This window comes from Limanda limanda, chromosome 11 (assembly GCF_963576545.1).
Source record: "Limanda limanda chromosome 11, fLimLim1.1, whole genome shotgun sequence".
Lineage (NCBI taxonomy): Eukaryota > Metazoa > Chordata > Actinopteri > Pleuronectiformes > Pleuronectidae > Limanda > Limanda limanda.
The window spans coordinates 4,370,030-4,394,729 of NC_083646.1; the positions used below are offsets into that span (position 1 = coordinate 4,370,030).

The 24,700-nt window shown below is 43.8% G+C and overlaps 1 protein-coding gene across 1 annotated transcript; it reads left to right on the plus strand.

Moving 5' to 3' along the window:
- Positions 1-1,170: 1,170 nt before the first annotated feature.
- On the plus strand, positions 1,171-24,040 carry sh3bp5b (SH3-domain binding protein 5b (BTK-associated)). Its single transcript, XM_061080925.1, has 10 exons — positions 1,171-1,219; positions 2,015-2,319; positions 3,358-3,420; positions 8,793-8,921; positions 19,142-19,306; positions 19,438-19,568; positions 19,921-19,963; positions 20,073-20,292; positions 21,491-21,859; positions 22,911-24,040. The coding sequence occupies exons 1-10, from the start codon at positions 1,171-1,173 to the stop codon at positions 23,126-23,128; spliced, it is 1,692 nt and encodes a 563-aa protein (XP_060936908.1). The 3' UTR covers positions 23,129-24,040.
- The last annotated feature ends 660 nt before the right edge of the window (positions 24,041-24,700 follow it).

A 24,700-nucleotide genomic window follows, 5' to 3' on the forward strand; every position in this document is an offset into this window, starting at 1 on the left:
GAAAGTAGCTGCAGATTCTGGCTGCGTCAACCTCCGTCCTTGAGGTAAACAGACTCGAGTGCTGGTTATGCAACGTGTTTAATGTCACCTCGGGCCTCTGTCTTTTCAGTCTGTGTACTTTCTTCTCTGCTGAGCAGGTGGAATGAAAACAAGAGATGTCAGGGCTGATGCTGGAGAGAAGCCTGAGAGTCTCTCTGAGTGAGCTGATGTGTATCTGGAATTTTTTGAGTTTTTGAACCACCAGCGTATGAGTGGGTGTCCGCTGGTCTGTTGTTGGGCTGTTGAATCCAGTGCAGGATCTAAATGCCTGTAGCTGAAGGTCTTTATTACATTCCAGGACCATTTCAGTCCAGTCTATATATCCGTCCACCCAATAGTTGTTGAGATATTCTTAACACAAATTTGATCCAACCTGCAGAAATGCCACATTTTCTCAGTTTCAGTAAAAGTATCAAACCAACGTGACCCGAACACAGTTTGTTGACAATATGATAAACAACAGGACAGGAAGTGGAGTTTAGCTGAACTATCTGAAAAAGGAACAAGGTTCAAAGGTTGATTTTAAGTTCTGAGGCGAACAGACGAGATTTTGCTTGTTTAATAATGATTTTGTGAAACTGTGTAAACAACATCTGTTGCTGTTTTGTCGATCACAGACAGCGCTTGAGTTACGTCGTTAACAGAGTCAAGGCAGAACTATAAATGGAATTATGACAGAAATTAAATGGCTGTTTGTGGAATTCGTTTCCATGACGATGAAGATAATTCGGCCCAACAAACATCATATCTGATCTGTGCTGTCTCATATCTGACCTACATGTAAAGCATGTCATTTAATAATTGACTATAATTATGTTAAGTCTGGTTTCTCAGTATCGTTTCTAACTTAATCAAATGCTCTTTATGTTTGTCGCCTCCTTCAGGGACAGGGACCACAGTTGTACTGGGTCGAGAACAGAATTCATTTCTCAGAATAGTGATGACAGTCTGAGAACCTGTTGACCCCGACACACAGTCAGTGATTCTGATGTCCCACCTTCTGTCATGGTGAACGTCATCTTGCAGCCAGACAGGATTAGAGCTTTTTCTGGAAGTGAAGACGATAGAAATCCAAGTATTTCAACCCCTTAAAGGCCGAGTTCAAATAAACCTGGAAGGTCGGCGCCCGGAATGACGTCACACCAGAACAACCAGTTGATAGTGCTCCAGTTGCACATGTGTACGTTAGCCAGTAAGCTAACAAAACCAGTGCATACTGACGAACACTAACACCGAAGTGACAGGTCCACACACAGTGATTGGACAGATCTCTGCGTTGGGGACACGTCTACACGTCGACTACGAAGAAGAAGCATGAATTGGGCTTATTTTGAAGAATAGATTTACATTTTTCTCACTTTATGACTGGACACTGGGATTTATAACTCCACGTTTCCCTCAGTTATAAAAAGTTGACCAAATTATCTTATATATTCTTCCTGCTGTTAAGAAACAAATCAATTGAAAATGATATAAATGTATGACACAAAACTAAAATAGCATAAAAACTAACAGAATATATACACACACATGGACTTAATTGTTGTTTTCAGTCATCGTCTTCCTCCTCCTCCTTAATCTTCATTTTCTTCTTCTTTTTTTTCTTTCTTTCCTGAAGACGAGGTCACCATTTACTTCAACTGTATGTTGTATGTATTCAAACACAACATCCCCCCCCCCCCTCCCTCTATCATCGTGCTGAGGAGATAATGAGTGAATTTTAGTTTTTGTGTGAACTATCCCTTTAAGCTGGTTCCACTGTATGAGCATGTATCATATGTGTGATGTATATATGTTAATTTAAACCTTTGTGTCTTTGAATATTTTGAAAAGAGCTCTATAAATAAGATGTATTATTATTATTATTAGAGAGTCTCTGTCCCTGATCCTCCATCTTGTTATAATGACGCGTCGCAGCTACGAGGCACTGATCATCCTCCATACATCTCAGAAAGGGGCGTTCCCTGGCGAGCAGATGTGCGCTGGTTCGATGCCCGGCTCATTGAGGACAGAGACACCGAGCCGAGGACACACGCTGCTGCCGCTGAGCCTCAGACCCGCTGCATCGGGACGGTCCCCTGCTGTGAGACCCCCGGAGACCCCCGGTCCCCTGCTGTGAGACCCCCGGTAGACCCGGTCCTCTCCGTCCGTCCGTCTGTCCCCCGGGACACCGATGCGAGGAGACATCTGTCCCTCAGCCGCAGCATGGAGCCGCCGGAGCACCGGTCCGAGGAGGAGGACACGGAGTTCGAGGACGAGGAGGTGGACCCCAGAATCCAGGTCGGTCCTCCTCTCCAGGGGTTCTGATAGATTCTGATCTGCTGCACATCTGGATGCAGCTGCTGGGGATGGGGGGGTGGGGTGGGGTGGGGTGGGGGGGGCACGATGTGGTCCACAAGTCCTGCGCGTAAACGTAATGCGCTAATCCTCTGCAGGCTCGTGTGCTGATTGGATCCAGCCAGTCAGGCACTCATCGTTATTAAATCTGCACATCTGCATTTAAACCAGATGTGTTTATTTATATATTTATATATGAGGAACAGTGAAGGGAACATCTGGATGGAAATGAGTGAATCTGACCCACATGCACGTAAAGCTGATTCTGTAATTAATCCGTTAATTGTTAGCTGATGATTTGATAGAAAACCGTCAGAGTTTCTGTTGTCACACAACAAACACACAATGTAATCAGAGTGTGTCAGGTTATTGTATGACTTGTTGTGTGTCTCAGGTCAGTTGGTTGTGTTGCTGCTTGTTAAAGTAGAAATGATCCACTTTGACTTTAAGACTCAGCATCTGATTCTGTGACGTTCTGTCATTTCACCTTTTTTAAAGAACTGTCGACTGTTAACAGTGGATTTCAGTTGATTCGACCTTTTAACCCCTTATTGCCTGAATTAATTAACCCCTTATTGAATTCAGGCAATAAGGGGTTAAACACAAGCGTGATGTGCAGCTACTTATGGTTATTTCTCTTAGAGCATGAAGTCTGGTCTTCTCCAAATTCTCCTCTCACAGGATGTTCTGCTTCTCTGGCTCCGGTTCCACAGTAAATATGAATATATGTATTAATTCAACTGTAGAAAGATCAGTGATAGAATCTGCTGACTCAGCTTTCAGGCTTTTGGACGAATCCACAAAGTCAACAGAGGTTTCATGAATATTCAGTGGACGGATTTGGTTGAAAGAAGAAATTCATAAACAAACATTTGTTATTTTTAATGCATTCAGGATGTTCTCTCCTTGTGATTCCAGGTTTCATAGTGTGTCCCTGTCTCCTCCTCCTCCTTCATCCCTCTGTTATTCCCTCTCTTCCAGGGCGAGCTGGAGAAACTCAACCAGTCCACTGACGACATCAACCGATGCGAGACGGAGCTGGAGGTCAGTCTGTCTGTCCTCACTCGTGTGTGTGTGTGTGTGTGCAGGGTTCCTCTGTGTGTTGGGTTGTGACTCGTGGATCATGTGATCGCTGTGTGAGAACCTGAGCAGCAGGTTCTCTTCTGCTCACCTGGAGAACCTGAGTTCAGACCAGTGCTGTGAGGAGATGCACCAGTTTCCTTCCTGACCTTTGCTTCGTTGACTGTTTGTGAAGTTTATGATTCTCTCTGTGTCAGCTGGTCTGAACACAGTCATGTGACACTCACCTGGGCCATCAGGGCCTGTTAACTTGCATAACTGTTCTTTGTGTCCCATTAAAAACCAGTAAACCAGCAGCTTCACACGCTGCTGCTTTACTGGGGTCAAGGGTCAACGTGCAAAGTCTCGTCTCCGCAGATGGAGACTTGTGTTTCGTGTCCATCCGGCAGCTCGGAGGTTAATTTGGGTCCTTACAGGGTTTCGTTTTAAAGGATGAATCTTTTTTTTGCCGGAACAAGGTGGTGGATGTATCTGATTGATTGATTGATTGATTGATTTGTGACAGCTGCAGCTCCCCCTGCAGGTAACAGACGAGGGTGTATTACGCTCTCTGAGCAGCACTACGTCCTCAGGGAGTTTTTACTTTGCAATGTATTTACTCTCCTTAACAAGCTTTGGGTTAGCTTGGGATTTGAGACGTGTTTTGATTTCCCAGATAATAATTCAAGCATCTTAATAAATATAAAATCCGCCATTTTTAGAGGACTGATATCTGACTGTGAGCAATTTGGTGCCGCTTGATTGAATTAAAGGAAACTGTTGTGAGAGCTATTCTAGTTCTTGTTGTCATTATATAAACTCTTATTAGGATCTAATTGTGTAATTCCTCCATCATCTGCAGTGACGATTCATTTCAACAGAGAAAAGAGACCCAGGTTAAACAAGTGGCCGTTTACCAACAGCTGTTGTTCCAGGAGCAAAGGGAATTCGTTTTAAAAGCTCACAAATCAATCAGTCGCCTCTTAGCTGTGGTGTTAAGATGGAATTCGTGTCTTCGGCCTGTTTGCGTCTCTGCTGTAGATTCAGGGACTTGTTGAATCAGCACTATGTGCTTTGTTAAACCTGACAGATTTATGTTTCTGTGCTTTATGGCTCCTCTACAGTCAGAGGGATGGAACACGGCTTCAAAACAGTAGAGAACAAAGCTGCTGGATGTTTTAATGTCTGTGAGATGTGGTGCGATCGCGATGTTTCTTCTCCTGACAGAAATGTAGATGAGGTCAAACCTACAACAACAAATACTCTTGAATTTGTTCGTAACTGAGCTTAAAGGATTTGCTCCAAAGTTTAAAGAACCAGAGGAACTGACAAACTCGCACACAACTTCAAACATCTGAAAGTATTTGTTTGGTTCAAGCCCGACACAAGAATCAGTTTGTTCTGATACGAGATGATGTGATGATCTGTTCGGCCTCGGTGCTGAACTTCAGTCGGAAAAGATAAATGAATGAACTGGATAATAATCAAGTGGAAACTATTATGCTAATTACTTTATCCTTGTCAAAGTCACTTTCATGCAAAGACGCCAAAAATAATCCGGTTCCAGATTCTGAAAATGTGCTGAGTCAGTTGATGCTCATCAGGAAACGTGTGGTCGACGTGTTTTTCTAACATTTAATAAACTAAGATTATTTGAATATAATAACTGGACCGACTAATCAATGCAAACGTCCACAATCTCGACGATGGAACTGAGATATGAAATTATTATTCTATTTAAAGTCCATGAAAGCTGAATATTTATAGTCTCCTTCATGTGTCATTAGCTTAACTTGATTAATATCCATGAGATCTCAGAAGCATCGAGAAAAATAAATGTCTAAACTGAGCCGGGCCCCAAATATCAACGTCTGCATTGAACCATGGATTTGGAGAATCGTCACAATCCGATTAATCGATGATGGAAACAATCTTCAGTTGCAGTTCCAGTCCTCCCAGTCTTCAGAATGAGGTCAGAGACGTCAGCGTCTGGCTCAAGGACACTTGAGGACAGATGCTCATCATCACGTGACCTTGACACCAGACATTCCTGAAAAAGTCCATGTTCTCTGTTTACTCTGCTTCTCTTACAACCACATAAACACACAAAGGGCTTAAATCCTATTTTAAATTAGTATTTCCCTTTTTTAATATCAGTTTCAACCGAGCTTCCTTTTGTTCTGTTCTCACATCGACATCAGCAGCGTCGCTGTGATGTCATCAAACCGTTTGACCCGGTGTCCACTCAGGCCTAGGACAATGACAATGAGAGACATGATGAGGGGGGGGGGGCTGTTGTGGGAAATTCAGCCACGCGAAGAAGCCAATGTACTTTGAAGGCAGTGATGCAGCTGACATTTAATTTAGCAGATAAGATGTAGACATGAAGTCCTCGAGGCGCAGACGTGTTGATGAGGTGAAGTGCGTCAGTGGAGGACGGAGACGCTGGAGTCTGTGTCCACAGAGACATTGAGACACAGGAGGAGTGAGAGAGATGTCTTCTCCTGTGTGTCTCAGTCTCTCTGCAGTCTGTGTCCACAGGGAGACAGAGACACACAGGAGGAGTCAGAGAGATGTCTTCTTCTGTGTGTCTGTCTGCAGTCTGCGTACACAGAGACTGAGACACGGGAGGAGTTAGAGAGATGTCTTCTCCTGTGTGTCTCAGTCTCTCTGCAGTCTGCGTCCACAGAGAGACAGACACACAGGAGGAGTTAGAGAGATGTCTTGTCCAGTGTGTCTCAGTCTCTCTGTGGACGCAGACTGCTGAGGTCCAGCTCTGATCTGTTGGTTCATCTCCATAAGCAAGAAACCATCTGCAAACTGAGGCTGTTTTATTTACAGTCACTGAGGATCTAAAGTTTCTTGACTCTCTTCTTCCCTTAAGACTGTGAGTCAGCACTTTTCACCCCCGCTAACCTCTTAGTGATAACACAGTTAGTGGATTGATGGATGATCAATAATCATGTCTCTAGGTCAATTCATTTGTTCAAGCTTCTCAAATGAAAACACAGCAATTGATTTTGAGACATTTCGATGGAAACTACAAAGTTACTGGGCCAAAGTGTGAATGAGTCATCCTCTGGGGACCATGCAAATTGGGGCAAAAAGGAAATTCCCATTTAGAGTTGCTGATAATCTGTTTCCGTTTAACACTGTGACTGTAGCTAAGATGAGCATCGGTGCAGTTTGATGTAGAAATGTCAACTGTGAATGATTTTGAATGTGTAGGGAAGATGGATGCAGAGTGGAACCGTTTCTATCAAGGAGCGATGGAAGTAAAAAGAGAAGTTGAAAGACTCAAACATTCATATGAGCTGATGTAAGAGAGCGTGCACGTTGTGAGGATGCACAGTTGAGTGCTTATGTTTTTGTCGTTCTTTGGACCAGTTGTGACAAGTGGTGGTTAAATATAACCAGAGGGAAATGTATTTGTGTTTAAGCAGAACAGAAAAACTTAAGTGAGTCACAAGCTTCTTCAAAGTTCGACATATTAAACATTGTTTTTGATCAGATGAAATCTAATTAAGACTTTTAACCAAATACAAATACAAAGTGGATTATCAAGCTCCTGGAGATGTAAACATTTCATTCTTCTTTATCACATAAACACTTTACATCAGTAAAACAGGGGAAATCTGTGCTTTACAGTCACAGACATGTTAGAAACAACAGACTCTTTAACAACAGACAGACCAAGAGATAAGATGCTTCTCGTCTCAGATCTTTGATAAGCAGCAAATTAAAGTTGGCTCCACTAGTTGGTTGACAACATTCTCCAGTTGAGATGTAACTGGTCTGGAAGTGAAAAACAATAACAGTTTGGTGGACACATACCTGACAAACTGAGAGAACAAGTCGAGATGCCAGAAAGATAAATGAGTTAGAGAAATGAACATTATAATGTTTATTGAATGTTCTACTAAGAACATGTACAGATTAATGGTTAGAATTACAGGATATTGTTCAGACAGTGTTTTCATGTGATCAAATTGTAGTTATTGTGAGACCTGCAGAAAGAACACATCTTTGCAAAGTATGGAAGAAGCCCTCTGGCTTCCTAATGGTAGATATACTGGCTGCTGTCTGTATCGACTCATACCAACATATCCAGTCTTTGTCTTTTAGAGTTTTCTCCTCCGAGGAGTTACAGTTGAACCTGTGGTTATAATCTAAAGTTGAGCAGTACTGAAACCTGAGTGGTTGATCTCGATCTCTCTGTGTCGACTTCAGGTGTCACATGAGGTTTAATTTCATTTCCTCAGCATCAAACACAAGCGTTTATCTCGGCTGTAAACAAGCTGTTTTCCCCCTTAAACTTAAGGGTATTTGTGCTTGACCTTATCTTCTAATAAAAGGACCTGGGACTGATGTCGCTTGTATAACCCTCCCCTCCCCCCATGGAGTGATGGAAGGAGGGGCGGGATTCAAAAAGAAAGATTCCCCAAGATCTTGTTTTTCTTCTGAGTCCCTTTCTTCTTTTCTGTTTGTGGTGAGAAGTTTCTGTTCCTCTCAGATCGATTACAAGGCCGTGATGAAATGTCGGAGCCGAATCCGTCTGAGAAATCCCCTCTGACGAGTTCCAGCGAGCGGCCGGAGCTCTGATAAAGAACAAGCGGCGTGCGCGGTGCCAGATAACAGAATTATATCAGACATTAACTTTTCATAGGCGTTTTGAACCGATTGGCTGGAACTCTGGCTTCTTCTTTGTTGTATCAGAACGTTCTCATAAAACAAATGTGTCAGCTTTTTCTGGAACATGATGTGAAAATACACAGCAGATTATATTAAGTTTAGTGGCTGGGAGTTAAAGTTATGTAGAACTGCATTTTTTGCGGTTTTCTCTTGGAGTTCTTGGGTTTTACAGTAGATTCTTGACTTGTGGCCTCTGGTGACTCATCGCTGAGGCAAGTTTCATTTCCACAACTTTACAAGCAGGGAGGTGATGGAGATTAAAGGTCAAGAGCTGCAACGCCCTGTCCACAGATGTAGCAAGAGATCATTCAGAAGTGAAGGGTGAAATAAAACACTACAGATCGTATCCAGAACAAACGTCTGATTGAATCTATCACTGGGAACTGGGAACAGAGCTCAGTGTGAAAGTGCAACTGGCCTCATTCAGGTGGAGGTGTGCTTGTTTCAGAATTAAGGGGATTTATTGTTTTACGCTGTTTGTGTTGAAGTAAAATCATCAAATCTCCACATTAAGAGAACGTTCATACATCAGACAGTACAGAGTTCTCCTCTTCCTCCCACTCTCCAGAAAATTTGAATTATCCAGAATATGTACACTGCTGTCTTGCTTACTGGTGTTTATTTGACAGAAAATGTGAACAAATCCTTTTCTTTCTGTCGATCAGGACTCGAGGCAGAAGTTCCGCTCCGTCCTGGTGGAGGCCACGGTGAAGCTGGATGAACTGGTGAAGAAGATTGGCAAAGCGGTGGAGGAGTCCAAGCCTTACTGGGAGGCACGCCGGCTGGCCAGACAGGTCAGTGACTCCAACACACTGGTTCCACCTGACGTCTGTGTTGGGTCGGTTCTGTCTTGTTTTGCTGTGTCAACGTTTCTGAACACGTGAATATGAATCAATGGTCACATGGGACATCGGACTCGCTGCTTGATTCTGAGACGTTCAATCCATTAGAAGAATGTCCTCTTCTGTCTGATCCATCAGCCACTTGACATCATGTTTTCCTCTGGAGCTTGATGTGAAAATAGAACCTGCAGTTATTTATATAAATCAATTATTAACGCAAATAAACAAGTTAGTTTAGGAAGTAAACACAGTGACGTCACCATTCTTTTTATATTGCTGATTTTCTTTTCACTGCAGCTTATTGTTGGTGCAGATTGTTGGATCGTGTGAAATGTTCTAGTCTGAAATCTTCAGAAACGAATGTTGAAGGACTTTGAAGGCAGATCATTGAAATTAAATGTTTTGTTTTCATTTTCCTATCAAATCTGTGTTCATGTGTTTTTATTAAGTTGATACCAGGTCATTTGAGACACTGGCTTTTTAATTATGTGTTGATGGTGTTAAATCGAGTCGCCTCAGAGCAAGAAGGTTCCTGGTTCAGATCCCGATCTCGGTCCAGACTCTTAATTGACAGTTGGTGTGAATGTGGTTGTTTGTCTATATTTGACATTATTGAAAAGATAATCTGGACTTTTTATTTGTCGTTTTCCCTGCGGGTGTTTTGCTCGGTTAAATTTTAATCGATTTCCGGTCTTTCTGAATAACATTTGTCCTCCTTTAAATAGATAAAAACATAATTTCCATGCTTGAAGTTTTCCGTCTGGTTGATCAGGACCAATGCAGAAATTGGACACAGCTTAGAAATGGTATCAAAAGGAACTACACAATCACTTGAGACCACAATCTCTGTTCCCCTTTTCACAAAGTGTGTGTCTGTGTGTAGACGGAGGAGGAAGCCGCCACCTGCTCGTCTCCATGCCCCTGCAGCTGTGAGAGCTCGGGCGGGGGGGCGGCAGGGACGAGACAGACTTCACTGTGTCCGTCTCTCCTGGGACGACCCTGTGTGCATGTTGTCACTGTGACAGACTCTGTAAGTACGAGTGGGAATTCACCGTTTTATGCTGAAATTAAGGCGATGGTGAAAGTTTCTGTGAAGCAACAGTTCCTCTTTCTGAGATATGAGATCTTTTCTTAACCCGTTTACATGAAGATTTCATAATCTTTCTTCCTTGTGTTTAATTTGAGCTTCGTCACAAAACTCAAACACTTTCGAGTTTCGCGAATGATCCAAGACCTTTTTGTCTGTAGCATCTGGGTTCCTAGTGGGAATCAAACCCCAAACCTTGCTTTACAATCAACACAGATCTCTGGATCGATTGAGAATGAAGATGTGATGAGAGAATGATGTTGTCAGAGGATCTTTATAAAGAATCCCCCCCCTTTGGTTCGGTGTGTTCAGCTTCTTGGTCGTCACGTCCTGAGAGGAAGTGAGATGAGGATGTACAGCATGTGATTGGTTCACTTCCTTCCACCTGTCACCTGCTGAAGAACAGGTCTGGAACCACGTGGCGTCAGACTGAACGAGCTGCAGCCGGAGATCGAACAAAGAGGAGCTGAGTTGATGCTTTTTGCAAAGTCTCTTCTCAAAATGTTCCGTTATTGCTGAACTGTCTTTGTCTTCGTCTCTCGACTGTTGCTCAGAAGTTTGCTTCACGTCCTGTTGTCAGAATCCTTCATGTGAAATATAGGGTATTTCTTTAGGTATTTGTTGTTGAGTTTGAGGAAGCTCCTAACTTACTCTTACTTACTAACCACTGGCTTGAAAACCACAGCCTGCTTTTCTAGTTCTATGACCTATTAAATCATTTTCCATCTGATCTATCTTTCTGATTCAAAAGCCTCCTTAGTGCTTTGTTTTCCCTTCTCCGTGATGGGTGCAGACTGCAGTGGAGTTTCTATCAGATCTCTGGTGTAATTCGTGCAAATTTAAGGACAAGGTTTTGCTGCAAATCTGCAAAGAAACATTCTGAATGGGGGAATTTTTGTTTTGCTAATACAAAACTTCACAGTGGGGATCAGTTAAGTTCAGGATCACATAATAAGAACGATGCCAAAAAAGGCCGTATTGATCATCTAACTTTTCCTCAAGTGGCCTCGCCCTCTAGGTCCCTGGTTTTTGAAACGGATTTAAACGAATTAGCGATGATCAGATGATAATCTACGTCTTTGTCTGCACGAACAATTTGGCCTCAAATCATCCTCGTCAACTGAGTCTGATCTGCCAGAAAATGAGCAGCTACCGCTCAAGGCTTGTGGGTCTTTTCAAGAAGGAACGATATTTTGACTCCTTGCAGCTTTGGAGACTTCAGCATCTGAATAGAGGTCGTTGGAACAGAAATAGAAAAGCAGTAAACAAGTCATCGTTTGTTGTCGGCTGTGAATGTTTCTTTCTTGTCGACCACGGTGTCGAATGTCGTTAACAAAACTGTTATCAGACTTAGAAATAGTCGCAGCCACAATTAGGCAAACTCACGCAAATCGTCTTGAAGTTATTTTAATGATTTGCCAACTATAAATATCCCAGATTGAAGACACACTGCGTCTCTTTGTCCCCGACCTCGTGTCGTCTTCCACCAGTTGTTTGTTTCCCTCTGTTGATGTTGTATCCAACTCTTTCCTCCTGTTTTCTGACTTTGTGTCTTTCCTGAACTTCTCCTTCTGTTCTCACTGTTTCTTTGTCTGTTTGGAAAACTCCCTCCTGCTCTCCCCTGCACTGGGATTAGAAACACATTATTTGCCGGAGCTGATAAGCGGCCGGTGGCACCCAGGGAGCGCCCGGTCGAGACAAATGACTCAAGCCGACCTTGACTCCAGATAGAAGATAAACTGCAGACGTATAACTCTTAGAACGTTCTATAATCTACATTTCTATATCGCGTATCTCGCGGGCAGCTAATCATTCTTAAGTGAGTCATTGCGGGGGAGAACTAACAGGGTTTCTCCTGCTGGGTTGGACCGAGGTCATTATTCATGTGCGAATTTCTTCTGAATTTAAAGGAGGGATATTCTGCTCACACTCACGAGGGGAGAGTTTAATACATTTTGCAAGAACAGCTCAGATTTGGCAAAACAACTTTTAAACGTTCCCATCAGCCTGGTCTCCCTCTATTCCCCCGGGGTTAAGAATAAGAGCTTGAAACCTTAATTCCTTCCCCATGTAAGATCTCCCTCACGTCCTCTGCACTGGACTCTCTGGGTCTGTGTTCTTCAGAGGTCAGAGGTCAGAGCTGCCCACATGTGTTTTTTTTTTTTTTTTTATTGAACTTTTCTTAGGCATGGTACATGGCAAATTAAACATGTTTCTTTATACAGGAACAAGTAGTATATGGTTGACAATTGACTCTAATAACAGACTTCGCACATATTTGTCTCAAAAATAGGCAGCTATTACAAAACAAAGTGAGTACATAAATATATCCACTCATACCTTCATTGCATATCTGCACACACCACCATACATGATATAGCATACATCATATAGACATGTTGCTGAGGTATACAGTATTACAGGATCCCACTTGGGAGAAACACAGCAAAACAATAAAACCAGAGTCCTAGTGGGGATCATTATCTACCTTTTATGTAATTCCAAAACCTGTCCGTGTTTTGTAATTGTTAAACTTTGACACACACACATTTTACTGTTGCACCGGGTAGCACAAAGTGAAAACCCTGTGAATCAACAGCATTCATCCAGAGATTCTGTTGATTTCATTAAATAGAATGTATCAGCTGTGAGACCCAAACCTCAGACAGGTCTGTTTCTCAAGGATGAACTAAAAGATAAATGAATCTTTAAGAGGAAAGCATCTCCAGCTGTGACTTTATGGCTTTAAGCTCCTCTTCTCCCCACTGGTCTCACACACGCTGGTGGATGCACTCGACCACAGAGGAAGTGGGTCAGGGTGACGAGGCTGAAAAGGCTCAAGCGAGTGTGCGAGTGCACGTCCTCACATCATGAAGTGCTGACTCCGGTGAGACCGAGCCGCTGCATCTGAAGTTAAACTTTCAGCAGAAGGTTGTTTTTTTTAAACATCATGAAATATGCACCAGCCTCACTTTTCATTTCTCTCCAGCCTGAGCTGCAGAGAGAAAGGAGGGTGTCGGATTTCCTCGCACACTATCAGCTGTCGGATGGCAACACAAAAACACACACTCGCTGACTGCGGAGGAAATTAAATTCTTCACCATCTCTATCGCAGTTATATTTAAAAGGCGTGACACATTAACGACTTCCCTTGAATCCAGTAGATTGTGTGTTTGATAATTCGGAGCGGCTCTAATTGTCCTTCGAGGTTTTTCTGTTTTATGAGCGTCAGAGCTGCAGTGGATCCCCCCCCCCCTGTGTCTGCAGTGGTTGGTTGGGGGCTGCAGAGAAAGAGGAGAGTCAGAGGGAGTTATGGTTTTAAAGACAGGAAGTTCAGGCACAGGATTTAGAAGCAGATCCAAATGGAGCGTTTCCCAGAGTGAGGAGCTGAGCATGACTCAGCAGTTTGCAGATCAACACAACTTGTGTGAATTCAACCTTTTAAAGGAGGTTTGTGTTAATAATCAAAGACTGAAAATAAAGATAAATGTCCACGTTCCTCCCTTTGTGCAAACGTGAAGCCAAAATATCTTTACTGCGGTCACCGGAATCATTTTGTATGTTTTTGCACATTTGCATATTACAACCAGATTATTATATAATGTAAAATATTTAGATATGCACAGAGGACAAGAGGTTAGGATTTGAGGAATTAAATAAAAACTGGTATAAAGAATTTCAGATGCCAGGAGAGGAAAAGAAAAAGATCACACATCCGTTCAGAACATTTTCAAACACTTAAATGTTTCGTTAAGTCCCAGATTTAATATCACATGGTATCAAATGTGTTATTTTTTGGGGGGTGGGGGGAGTTGACTTTAAGCTTCACCACCTCCTGCGTGTCGTGCTCATGACGGAGGCCGGAGTCTGAACAGATGTCAGATTAGTGAGGGCGAACGAGGAGAGAGAGAGGGCGGGGGGGAGGGCGAGCAAATCCCCGGCTGAGTTGCAGAGGAGAGATTTTCTGCTGGAGGGAAAGAAAAGGGATGAAGAGAGAGGAGGAGGAGAACGGCTTCTCCTGCTGTGATGGTGTGAGGGTTTTGGCTCAAACCAAAACCTGAGCCGCCTCTCATCAGACAGATGGGACCCTAAGGGAGGAGGTGTGTGTGTGTCTGTTTGTGTGTGTGTCTGTGTGTGTCTCTAATATACCAACCTGCATTTCTCACAGACACAATGACTGTACATATACATTTAAAAAAAGACTCAACAAACTATGTCATGAAGAACAGAAGCTGCAGTGGAATATATGGAGTTTTAAAAATGTGGAGGACAAGAGGAAGTGTTGATTTCAGAATATTCTGCCTCCAGAGCTCAAACCTTCTGAAAACACATTTAAATTCACATGATCTGGATTTTTATCTAGATCTGCATCTTATCAAATCACAAACACTCATAGATTTCACTCCTTATTTTCATCAAGATCCATGAATGATTCTCTGAGGAATCAACGGGAAAATCCCATGAGATTGAAGACTCTTTCTTTCTTTCTCTTTTTCCTTATTTTCACTTGTCTCCTTGTTGCTTGTTCTTCTCCTCCGCCCATGTCCTCCTCCCTCTCTTTCTCTCTCCAACCCCCCCCCCCCTGCTGGAGGCAGATCACGTCAGTGGTGCTGATGGATGAACTGAAGTGGACGGAGGGATAGAAAGATGGAGGGATTGGAGGATTCAGGGGAGGAGGGGTGGAGGAAATGGCTGGAAGGTCAAAGCCATCTGGTTTTGCGTTGGCCACCTCACACACAGCCTCCTCTCTCTGTGTGAGTCTGTGTGTGAGTCTGTGTGTGTGTGTGTGTGTGAGTGTGTCTGTGTGTTTGTGTGTGTCTGTGTGTGTTTGTGGTTTGTGACCGTTGCATAACATCTCTGGCACTCGTCATCGCAGCAGCTCTGACGCTTTGGAATATGGATTTAACTTCATATCACGGAATGTGACTAAAATTTGTTTTCAAATATGAAAATAAAACATAATTAACACAATAAAAACAAATGATGACACATTTGTGAAAATTAGACAGTAGATGTAGATGTTGGTCTCTTGTTCTCTTCATACGGCTTCGGTCACGTTGGTTTAAAGAAGCTTTGTGGAATGTTTATTTGAATCCATCTCTTGTGTCTGTATCTCTCTGGCTTCACTTGGGCTGTCGTTAAGTTTTCTGAGGATTAAATATCTTGGTTCAGTTCTTTCTTCTCTTCAGTAGAAACATTTTGTCCTCATTATCTAACTGGTTCTTCTTCCTGGGTCGTGGTGAATGTTCAGCAGTTTGTGTTTCATTAGATTTCACTAACGGCTCCTGTGCAGAAGCTGTAAATGTGATTTGCACGTTGGGTGAAGCAGCAGCTCCACTCGACTCCACCTGTGAGTGTTTCTCTCTGAGCATCACAGGCTCCTCCTCCTGAGCCGGGACAGATCTGGGTTAATGTGCCTGTTGAAGAGCGTGAAGCGGACATCACAGGCCGAGGCGTCCTCCTGCTGGGGGTTCAACCCTCAACCTCCCTCAGAACCGTATGTAGGCCAGACCCGGGTCATTCCTCCTCTCGGGGATGGAACAGCGGCATGGAATCTGGGTTTGCTTGAAGGCTGAGGTCAGTCGAGGCTTCGTGCAAGAGAGAGAGGAAGACGTGTTTACTGTGGTCGCACGGAATCAGACCGCCGGCTTCATGGTCTCACCGTCCCAGATCAGGCTCTGGCTTTGGAAAGTTATCAGACTTTCAAGTAAAACTGGTCAAATCAGGTCATGTTGATAACAAATCCTCCTGCTCCTCCTACTCCTCCTCCTGCTCCTCCTCCTGCTCCTTTTCCTGCTGCTGCTCCTCCTCCTGCTGCTGCTGCTGCTGCTTCATCCTCCTCCTTCTCCTCCTCCTCCTGCTCCTCCTCCTCCTCCTCCTGTCTCTCCCTGACGTCTGACTGACTCGTTACAAGTTGGAGATATTTTGTTATTTTTAAAAACATCTTGACTCTGACACTGTAGCAGAACAAGTTAAATCTGAAGAGCTGCCCAGTGAATCACTAAGATCTGCTCTTCAAACGTTCTTAGTTTCCAACAAAGCTTCATCTTCCTGTGCATTTTAATTTAATGCTCTTATTGTTTATCCTGTTGTGAAGCACTTTGATCTTCTGTGTAAATGTTTCAGTTCAAACAGACGTGATCGGTTCAGACCTGTTTTGTGAGTTTAACAGATTGAAGGTCGATGAAACATCTTCTTTAGGATCTAAAGACTCATTTCCCCCTGAACGTCTTTTCCCTGAGAGCTGTGACTGATGATGAGACGTCTCACTGTCCGTCCTCCCCGGTCCCTCGTCCTTTGTGTCTTCCTCCCTCTGCAGAGGTTTGAGAGATAAGGACGTTATGGATGTTGGACTGAAAGCACAGATAAGGCAAATGAATCCAACTGTTAAGATCTGAGGAGGCATCAGTGTGTCCTCCATCATTTTGATTATGAAGGTGTGTTTTACGTTGTGTCTTTTAACAGTGACACAAAAGCAATGTGTATAATTTATTTTCAGCTTGTGCCAGCCCAGAGAAACGTGTACAGATCAGATGAGTCTGTGAATCTGATGCTGCAGCTCAGTTGATACTCGGACTGTTTCAGGATTGATATCAGTCCCTGGGTTTAAAAACGGTTCTCAATGGAAACTGCCTTCAATATTTAAATTTCCAGTTTAAAAATCACTCTTATAAAATTCCCTGCAAAGCGAAAACTGCTTTTCACGGTGATCTAATTTTATGAGTGAAAGCGAAAGATGCAAAAATATAAACACACTTGATTTTGAAGCGTGTCGACACTTCACTGAACAACTGAAGCTCAACAACAGACGAGAAACTAAAGTACAGCAGGAAAATCGAGGCTTAATTCTTTCACTTTTTCTCTTTGTCCTACTTTATTTTCGCTGCCTTCTCGGCTGCAGGAGGAGGGATGAGAGGGGGGGAAGGAGAGGATGAAAACGTGAGAGACGAGAGGAAGAGAGGAGAAGAGAAATGGAAAAACAAAAGATTAAAGTGTCTGTCACGGTGTCAATAAGCAAAACAGGGACAGTTAGTACAGAATGTTTCTGAAGTTACACAACGACCCATGTGAGCTTTTTACAGACGTGTTCGGACGATTTATCAAATCAGAAATATTTATTTATTATTTAGTAGTTCTCTCTCTCTCTCTTTTCTTAACGCAGTGTCTCTTCCTCTCTTTCTCATCCTCTCTATCCATCTTCACCCATTTGTCTCCTTCCATCCATCTCCTGCTTTCCTCTCTTTCTCTCCCTGTTTGTCACTTTCTATAAACCACTTCATCCCTCTTTCCTTCTCGTTTGCCTGCAGCTTCTGAATCGTTCCCAGAGCTGAGTCTCGGGGGGGAGGAGAGAGAGAGAGAGAGAGAGATAGAGAGACTGATGAGTTGAGTAACTCTGTGTTTTACAGACCTGAGCTGCAAGAAAAAAAAAGCATTTAGCTTCTACAGGAGCTTCAATTATTCACGAGTCGGTTAAACAGAGAGAACATGTTGTGTTAACTTGTTAGAGAATGAAGGAGGAGGAGGAGTCACACACAGTTGGGATCTAACTGGGTCATGGTTACATTTGATTTATTGATTAATAACACAGGATATGTTGAAACCACCTTTTTTAAAAAGCACCTCGCTGCAGACACAATTTCACTTTTCCTGTTAGGAAATTTCAAAGCTGGGGTTTTCACCTTCTCTCAGGAAGTAAATTCATTTTTACTTTTAATACTTTCTGTCCTGAATGCTGAAGACGTTAGACTGAAGGAGGCGTTAGTGTAGGACACACGTGGCGTCCTGCAGCGGCGTGGAGCACGGAGACGACCACATGACGGCAACAAGGCCGAGGTTGTGTGGATCTTGTCGTGCTGGCGCCTTGTCGAGCGTCGATAACGACATTACAGCGAGCGATGATGTCACAGCAGCTGCAGACTGAAGCCGACCTGTTTCCATCAGTTACACACACACACACACACACACACACACACACACACACACACACACACACACACACACACACACACACACACACACACACACACACACACTCTCCCACTCACATGCATTAAAAATGTGATGGTTGTGTGTTTGTGTCTCTGGTTGTAAATCAAATACAATGATGAGACTTTATCAGTAAAGATACACATTAATATCAATTGAAGTAGTTCTGTTTTATATTGATTCACAGAAATGTCATTAACAACTTCTGTGTTTCTTTAATGTATAAAATTAAATCGTGTAAATCATCTGATGTTTCCAAACTTTCTGACTTTGAGCTATATTTTGTGGATTGAATTCCTGATTTAATATTCAGTGAATCTGCTTCACACAGATCTGTGTTTCTTTAAAGTTCTCTCGGTCCATGTGGATTTATTTCTGTCTCGTTCCTCTCGAGCTTTTTGCTTCTGAACACTTTGAGAAAAGCTCGACCGGCCCGAAGGCAGAGACACAGAGGAGCTGGGATTCAGTTTGAAGCGTTGTGATGACTCATCACTTTCATGTTCGACTTCCCGTCCTTTTGCTTTTCAGTCTCACATCGACAAACTCAAAAGATCCTTGTCCGGTTGAGATCAGTGTCGTCAGCTCCAGACTCCACATCACAAAGGGGAGGGGGGGTAGCTCGCTGACATCACACACTCTCATTCTCTCTGGTACATTTTTCCTCTTGTATTGCGTCTGACTTTCTCATGAAATACAGGATACTTTCACATTTCCCAACCTGTAAAAAAATACCATTATTGTAATATTGTTACTTGAGTTTTTGCTGAATACGACATTTCCTTACAAACATATTGAGTAATCTGCAGTCCACAGCTCGGCTCCTGTGCTGCTCTGTCAGACTTCACACACACGTGAGGTCGATCACACGGTGCGTTAGCGTGTGAAGCCTCAGCTGTGCGTCTCCACCTGGACCAGAGCGATGATGTCAGAGACGTCTCCTGAGTCTCAGGCTGTGAAACTGTTTAAAATGTGACGTTGAATATAAAGAAACCTGCAGACAAACCCTCATGAATCCAGCTGCTTCGTGTTCCTCAAACCAAACAAACCAGTGGTTCAGTCAGATCATCACTGGTGTTGATGATGCGTCTCGGTCCTGCAGGCGCAGCTAGAGGCGCAGAAGGCCACGCAGGACTTCCAGAGATCCACCGAGGTTCTGCGGGCGGCGAAGGAGACCATCTCGCTGGCGGAGCAGCGCCTCCTGGAGGAGGACAACCGACAGTTTGACTCGGCCTGGCAGGAGATGCTGAACCACGCCACGCAGCGGGTGAGGGGGCAGAAACACGCCTTCATTATTATAACAGACCTTTGACCTTCTACTGTTTGTGTTTCTTGTTCTTAATGCGACAGAGAGTTGATGTATTTCACCTGACAGTGAGTTCTGATTGGCCGTCACAGGTGCTGGAGGCGGAGCTCACAAAGACGAGGAGCGAGCTGCTGCACAAGGAGACGGCGGCAAAATACACGGCGGCCATCGGTCGCATGAAGCAGCTGGAGAAGAAACTCAAACGCACCATCAACAAGTCCAAGTAAGAGCCGCCGATTTAAAATGGCCGCCGCTGTAATGGCGTGACGGAGAGAGAACGAGGTCGAGTGGATTAGAGTCAGAAGAGATTTCATGTCTATCTGAATCCTGTGAGAGATCAGCGCTGCCTCGTGTGGCCTCAGCAGGGAGTGCGTCCGGCTCCCGGGTTGCCATGGTGATGCTGTTTTCTGGGTTACCCTGTGATTGTCTCCTCTGATCAAATCTCTTCTCTTTCTCTCCTGACCACTTCTCCTCCTCCTCCTCTTCCTCCTCCTCCTCCTCCTCCTTCTCCTCCTCCTCCTCCTCTTCCTCCTCCTCCTCCTCTTCTTCCTCTTCTTCCTCCTCCTCCTCCTCAGGCCCTACTTTGAGATGAAGGCCAAGTACTATCTCCAGCTGGAGGTACGTGAACGCTGGACTCTGACTTCACCACAAACACCAGCTGCTTTCAGATCCGTGTGTTTCTCTCTGTGATGTCATCGTGATCCTCCTCCCTCTCTCTCTCCTCCAGAACCTGAAGAAGAACGTGGACGAGCGACAGGCCAAGCTGTCTCAGGCCAAAGGCGAGTACAAGACGGCCCTGAGGAACCTGGAGAAGATCTCCGACGAGATCCACGAGCGGCGGCGGAGCTGCGCCATGGGCCCGAGGGGGCGGGGCGTGGGCGCCGAGGGCGACAGCGTTACCGGGGACGACATCTCCAGCTTCAAGATGGAGTCTGATGGAATCTCCAGTGAGTGCAGCGTGAAGTGTGTGTGTCTCTCTCAGATGTTTGTTTCCTAAACGCGCTGCTCGTCAAAGAGTTTCAAGGACAATCGGCTCTTTTAAAGATAAACAACTGAATAAACAGGTTTTATTTCTGGATCAGAAGCTGATTCTGTAAACTTGTTATTTATGAGTCTGGTGGAGAGAAGCAGATCTGAGCTCCAGCTCCTGTGAAGCTGAGATCGACACTTTAGAGCTTTAACTCGATTATCAGAGGAAACACAACCAGCTCCTTGTCTGATTCTCTGAATTCCTGGTTGTGATTCTTGGAAAGTTTGTTAAAAGACTTCAGAGAAAACTAATTTACAGAATCAGAGCCGAGTTAAATTGAGTTGAATTTGACCTATTTGCTCCTCAAGTTGAAGCGTCTGTGATTCGGTGCCAGAGAGAACTCGATGATCTGAGACTGAGAAAAACAATCTGATAAATAAATCACCAGTCGGACGCTTTAGGAACTAAACACGGTAAAGAAATATAAATGATTTAGAACTCGGAGAAAAACACAGAAGCTGTAGGACAGTGGGAGGAATATTCAGAAAATACAAAGAAAACAAACAACCGGTATTTTTTATCTTCACCAGAATAAATAAAAAGAAATCACCTCCAGACACAGTTTCCACTAAAGTTAAAACCTTAACAATACAACAAACTGGTTTCTTTGATCTTCTTTAATGTTTCACTTTTTAAACTGAAGATCTTTGGGATTGAAACCTGACATCTGCCTCAAACGGCCTTGAATATGGAATAAATAGGATGGTGTTGCCATGGTAACCCCACAGCGGTGGAGACATCCAGTTTAAAACCGTACAATGTGATTATATTATTATATATTTATTATATATATTATATCATGTCAGCGACAGTCAAGATTCCTCAGTTTTATTTGTTTTATCACTGTTTGCTTGTATATTTCTTCCCCACATCTTTCCCTCTTTTGTTTCTGTTCATTTTCTCATTTCACTTCTTTCTTTTCTTTCCGTCTTATTTCTCCCACTTCCTTCCTTCCCTCTCTTCATCTCCACCTTCTTGTTCCTTTCCTTCCTCACTCTGTCCCTCTTTCTTTCCTCCTTCCTCCCTTCCTTTTATTTCCTCATCTCATTTCACCTCCTTTCCTTCCTCTTGCCTTCTGTTAACTCCACCTTCTTTCTGGCTCCTCCCCTCTGCAGTGGCGTCTGTGTGTTTCGATGATGACCCGTGTGGCGGCGGCGGCAGCATCATGTCTGAAGAAGACTCTGAGACTCAGTCCACCTGCAGCCTGGGGTCGACTCCCAGCAGCCCACAGGACCTCATGTCGCCCTGCCCCTTCGCCAGCTCCTCCTCTTCCTCGTGCACCTCCTCCTCCTCCTCCTCTGACTCCCCATCGCCGACGCCCTCCTCCTCGTCCTCCTCCTCCTCCCCGGCTCCTCCCTCCAGGCCCAGCAGTCTGGACCTCCCCAGCACCGTGTCGCTGTCGGACTTCAGCCTCATCTCTCCGGTGCTCGGGCCGCGGAGCGAGTGCAGCGGAGCGTCGTCGCCCGAGTGCGACTCGGAGAGAGGTGAGCGGGGGGGAAACACTCGAGCAGAGACTGTAGGTCTCGATTGTTACCACTCACAACCTCCAGCGTTAAATACAAAGTCGATGGAGAAACATTACACAGGTTTTTGTTAGTTAAAAAGCTGCGTCTGTAGTTGAGCTGTGGAATTTAAGGGTCAGTGAAGGTCACCGGGAAACTGTTGCTATCAAACATTTTTAAAAAGATGCTGCCTCCTGTATTTAATCACATTTGTGAGGAGAGGAGCTGAAGCTGGATCCCAGGAAGTCTGAGCTTGTATTTGAGAGCAGGGTCTTTGGATGAACTCGATAAGTCAAAGTGAATCACGCTGCTCCACTAAGAGAAAACACCTTGATGTGAAATGAGTCCACCTGAGACTCAGGAGAGAGAAACAGACGCAGGTGAGATGGATGATGCTCGAGAATCTATTTCGAGTTGGAAGCTCGCAGCTGCTCCAGCAGAGGGAGGAGGATTAGTCAAAGTGACGCAACGTGGTCCAGATCAGTCGACCTCCCTGAGTCTGCAGCTGCTGCACCAGGTTCCTCTGGTGCTCAGGGTTTTACTTTTCATTTCAGCAACAAACACTTGTTTTATTTTGAAAGTGTAAATACATTTCACTTGATGGAAAAACCACTGGTCCCATCAAACCTTTCAATATCAGGTGTTTCAGCAGCGATGCACAACATTTGTTTTGCTTCATATTGAGATTTTATTTTTGAAAAGTCGTAAACTTGGGTCTGAAGATTAAGTCAGTTCAGTAAATCATTCAAACTTGTATATAAACAGGAATAAAGAAAATTATGTATATAAATGTATATAAAGTATCAAATCTTCAGTGCAGATAAACCACAAAGTTTTCTATCTTCACTTTGCACCACAGACTGTTTATGAAAAACTCTGCAGTTTATTGAAGAAGTGATGGAGAACAACTCATTACTGAGAACAACTAATTCTGAACCAGGACAAGAGAACAAATGTCATCTTGCATTTAGGCCTAAAAACTTGAATCCATAATAAATGCTTGTAGCTGTATTAACGGTTGGTTGACTTGCAGGTGACCGTGCAGAAGGCGCCGAGGGGGAACTGGACAACGCGCCCGTCTCCAACAACAACAACAGCAGCAGCATCAGTTCGCTTCCCGCCACCAGGAAACCCTTCAGCCTGGAAACACGCTTCAGCTTCCTGAACCTGCGGCGCCCTCGCCCCGACAGCACCAAGAAAACAGACGGCTGCTCCCAGAAGGTCGAGCCGTCTGGGTTCAAGGTCAAATGAGTCTGACGGACAAAGAGAACTCGTCAGCCTCGACTGATTCTGAGCGAACGATAAACGATAACGAGCCGGAACTCCTCCGTGTTGGGAATGTGTCGGCGATGGACTAAAGATTATTGTTTGTGTTATTTTGTCACCAAGCGGCTGAAGTGCTGCGTGCGCACGGACCTGAGGATCACAGGTTGGTGTTCGATGGCTGTTCCACCACAGAGGAGACGTTCTGCTGGGTTCTGCAGAACGTGGAGATGTTCAATAAACACGTTGGACTGTTAATACTCATGTGATCTGTCGTATCGTCCTGAAGTTTGTGTGTGAGTTGTTCAGGCTTTGCCGTCGTGATCCTTCAAATGTTAAAGCTTCTCGGCTGCAGATGAGAGTATAAATACACATGAATGTGATTAACGTTTACTTCAAGTCGCTCGACTCAGCACTGACGAGCAGTAAAAACACGATATGAGATCTGATCTGAGTCGAAAACAAAAAATTCTCCTGTGAACACACTTTTATTAACAGATAATCAGTCACAGCAACATCGGCTGTGATATAAGTTAATGTTAAAATTGGTTAAATTGAATTCATATTTAATTTAATGTTCTGTTTCTAAATGCTGACTCGTGGGACTTCAAAGTAAAGTGTTACCTGTTGTGAATAAGCTGAAAACATGTGCTGCTTCCTCTCGGCTTTAAAGCGACGACATGTGACTTCTGTGTCTCTTACAAAAGAAAAGTTGAATTCATAATAAATAAAACCGCATCTTATTTAAATCAATAACCTCTGCAGCAGCGTCACTGGGTCTTTGGCTGAACTTTGCTCGTGTGCGTTGTTGACGTGTTGCTGTGTAACTTCTGAAAGACGACATGTAACATTTCTTCTTTTTACGAATGAAAAGTTAAATTAATAAAAAATAAAACACTCTGGTGCGTGTGGATTGGATTGGATTGGATTCAATGTATTGTCATTACACAGAGTACAAGTACAGAGGCAACGAAATGTAAAGAAAGGTTGAAAGATTACAGCATAACATGAGGGGAGGGAGGAGAGAAAACACAACCCCCAGACTCTGCTCCTAGAGGAGAACAGTGTGGGAACAGCAAAAAAAAACTCAGCACATACGCACAAACATTTTAAACATGACTTGCAATGGGGAGGGTTGCAAAGGGTCGGAAAGTTTCCGGTAAATTTCCGGAAACTTTCCATGGGAAGTTTAGCTCGGGAATTTTGGGAATTTGAAAAAAAAAAAAAAATACACAAATTAAATGTTGAGCAATAAAAACATCTTTCAAAACTCTATTTTAAAGATGTATGTAACGCAGCACACACTGCAAATTGAATTTCAACCCTCCACTGTGCATTCTTCCATCACATGCACAGATAACTCCCAGCATCCTTCACTCTACAGCAGGGCTATTGAGGCCTGCTGTAGAGTGAAGGACTAGTCAGGTAAGTGTCCATGATATTACTGGGAAAATATATTAGCATGCTGATTGAGGATTGTTCATCTGTTCATCTAGCCTATTTCCATTAATTTATCCTTCAATTGTAAAATATGTTTACAGACGATTCCAATTGTTTGGC